A 1,594-nucleotide genomic window follows, 5' to 3' on the forward strand; every position below is an offset into this window, starting at 1 on the left:
GGACCAACCCCCTTACCCTATTAACCCAGCCCACCCGGCCCCTTTTGTAACGATCTGGGCCGGTCCGAAAGTGCGCTGACCCAGCCCGTTAGACACCTTTAGTTGGAATCCCCTGATTCACGCCGCGTTTTGCTACTGTATTCATGAATACAGTAGCTTAAATACATCGAATACACTCTAAAAAATTAAAAACATAAATATAAAAAGTAATATAATAAATGATAGCTAACAACTAGCTAATAACCACTAAACAATAATAGTTTGTGAAAATTTCGCTTTATTTTAACACATCTTATTTTCTTGGACCTGAAAGTAACCAGTCGTTATATTAAAAGAAAAAATATTAGAGAAGAAAAAGGATAAAATTCTGGATAAAAAAGGAGAGACAATGAGCCATTTGCTGGATGAAGGCCCAAGCCCATATAAACTACTAACAAATCTCTCAAAACCCTAAGGGCTGAACCTGTATCTGGCCCAATCCAACAATCTTCCATCTATAAAATCTCACAAAACCCTAACCTCGCCATTCTCTCAGTGCCGCTCTTCCCTTTCCCCTACCCCTTCTCCATTTCGCAGCCTTGAGAAAATGACGACCAGATTCAAGAAGAACAGGAAGAAGCGTGGCCACGTGAGCGCCGGACACGGTCGTGTCGGAAAGCACAGGAAGCATCCAGGTGGACGAGGTAACGCCGGAGGTATGCACCATCATCGTATCCTTTTCGACAAGTACCATCCTGGTTACTTCGGTAAAGTCGGTATGCGTTATTTCCACAAACTCCGTAACAAGTTCCATTGTCCAACTGTTAACATCGACAAGCTTTGGTCACTTCTTCCCCAAGAAGTCAAGGACAAGGCTAAAGCCAATAATGGTGCTGCTCCGCTAATCGATGTTACTCAGTTTGGGTACTTTAAGGTTCTGGGTAAAGGTGTTTTGCCTACGGGGCAGCCTGTTGTTGTGAAAGCTAAGTTGGTTTCGAAGAATGCTGAGAAGAAGATTAAGGAAGCTGGTGGTGCTGTTGTGCTTACCGCTTAGGTTTGGTTTTATTAGTTGCGCCTTTTGAGGTTTTTTTGTTAAAGTTACTGTTTTCATTAGTCAATGGAGTATTTGAACCTTGGGATTTACTGCTTTGAAATACATTTGAGATGTTTCAGTTTATTGAGATGTTAGACTGTTAATCGCCTATTGATACAAATTAGCATATAATTTTGCTGGCCCTTTTGAATTCTTTTGGCTGCTGTTTAGTTTCATGATCTGTTTTGTGTTTTTTAGACATTCCATTTGATGTTTTCACATGGTTTGGCGATATATTGCATGCTATTTCTGAATGATAACTTTGTGAAAAATTGGGTCAATGATATTCTCGTGCTATAGTATGTACATTTTCTGGTGTACATGTTCAACAGATCTGAGCTACTTACGCCTCGAGTATAATTGATATTGTAACAGGTCTTTTTTTGGTTGTCTTTTTGGTACAGATTTGTTTTGATGAGTTGAATTAAGTCTTGACCTTCCGAATATGATGATTTTGCTGTTCTGTTTTCCTTGGTCAAATTGATATTAGTATTAGGAGTAGTTTTTTTGTAATTATTTTGG

General features: G+C 39.4%; 1 protein-coding gene across 1 annotated transcript; it reads left to right on the forward strand.

Moving 5' to 3' along the window:
* The first annotated feature begins 473 nt into the window (after window positions 1–473).
* Window positions 474–1,215, forward strand: LOC104211183 (large ribosomal subunit protein uL15x-like). The gene has a single exon (XM_009760191.2). The coding sequence runs from the start codon at window positions 587–589 to the stop codon at window positions 1,031–1,033; it is 447 nt and encodes a 148-aa protein (XP_009758493.1). The 5' UTR covers window positions 474–586; the 3' UTR covers window positions 1,034–1,215.
* The last annotated feature ends 379 nt before the right edge of the window (window positions 1,216–1,594 follow it).

The sequence above is a fragment of the Nicotiana sylvestris genome, chromosome 6 (assembly GCF_000393655.2).
Source record: "Nicotiana sylvestris chromosome 6, ASM39365v2, whole genome shotgun sequence".
NCBI lineage: Eukaryota > Viridiplantae > Streptophyta > Magnoliopsida > Solanales > Solanaceae > Nicotiana > Nicotiana sylvestris.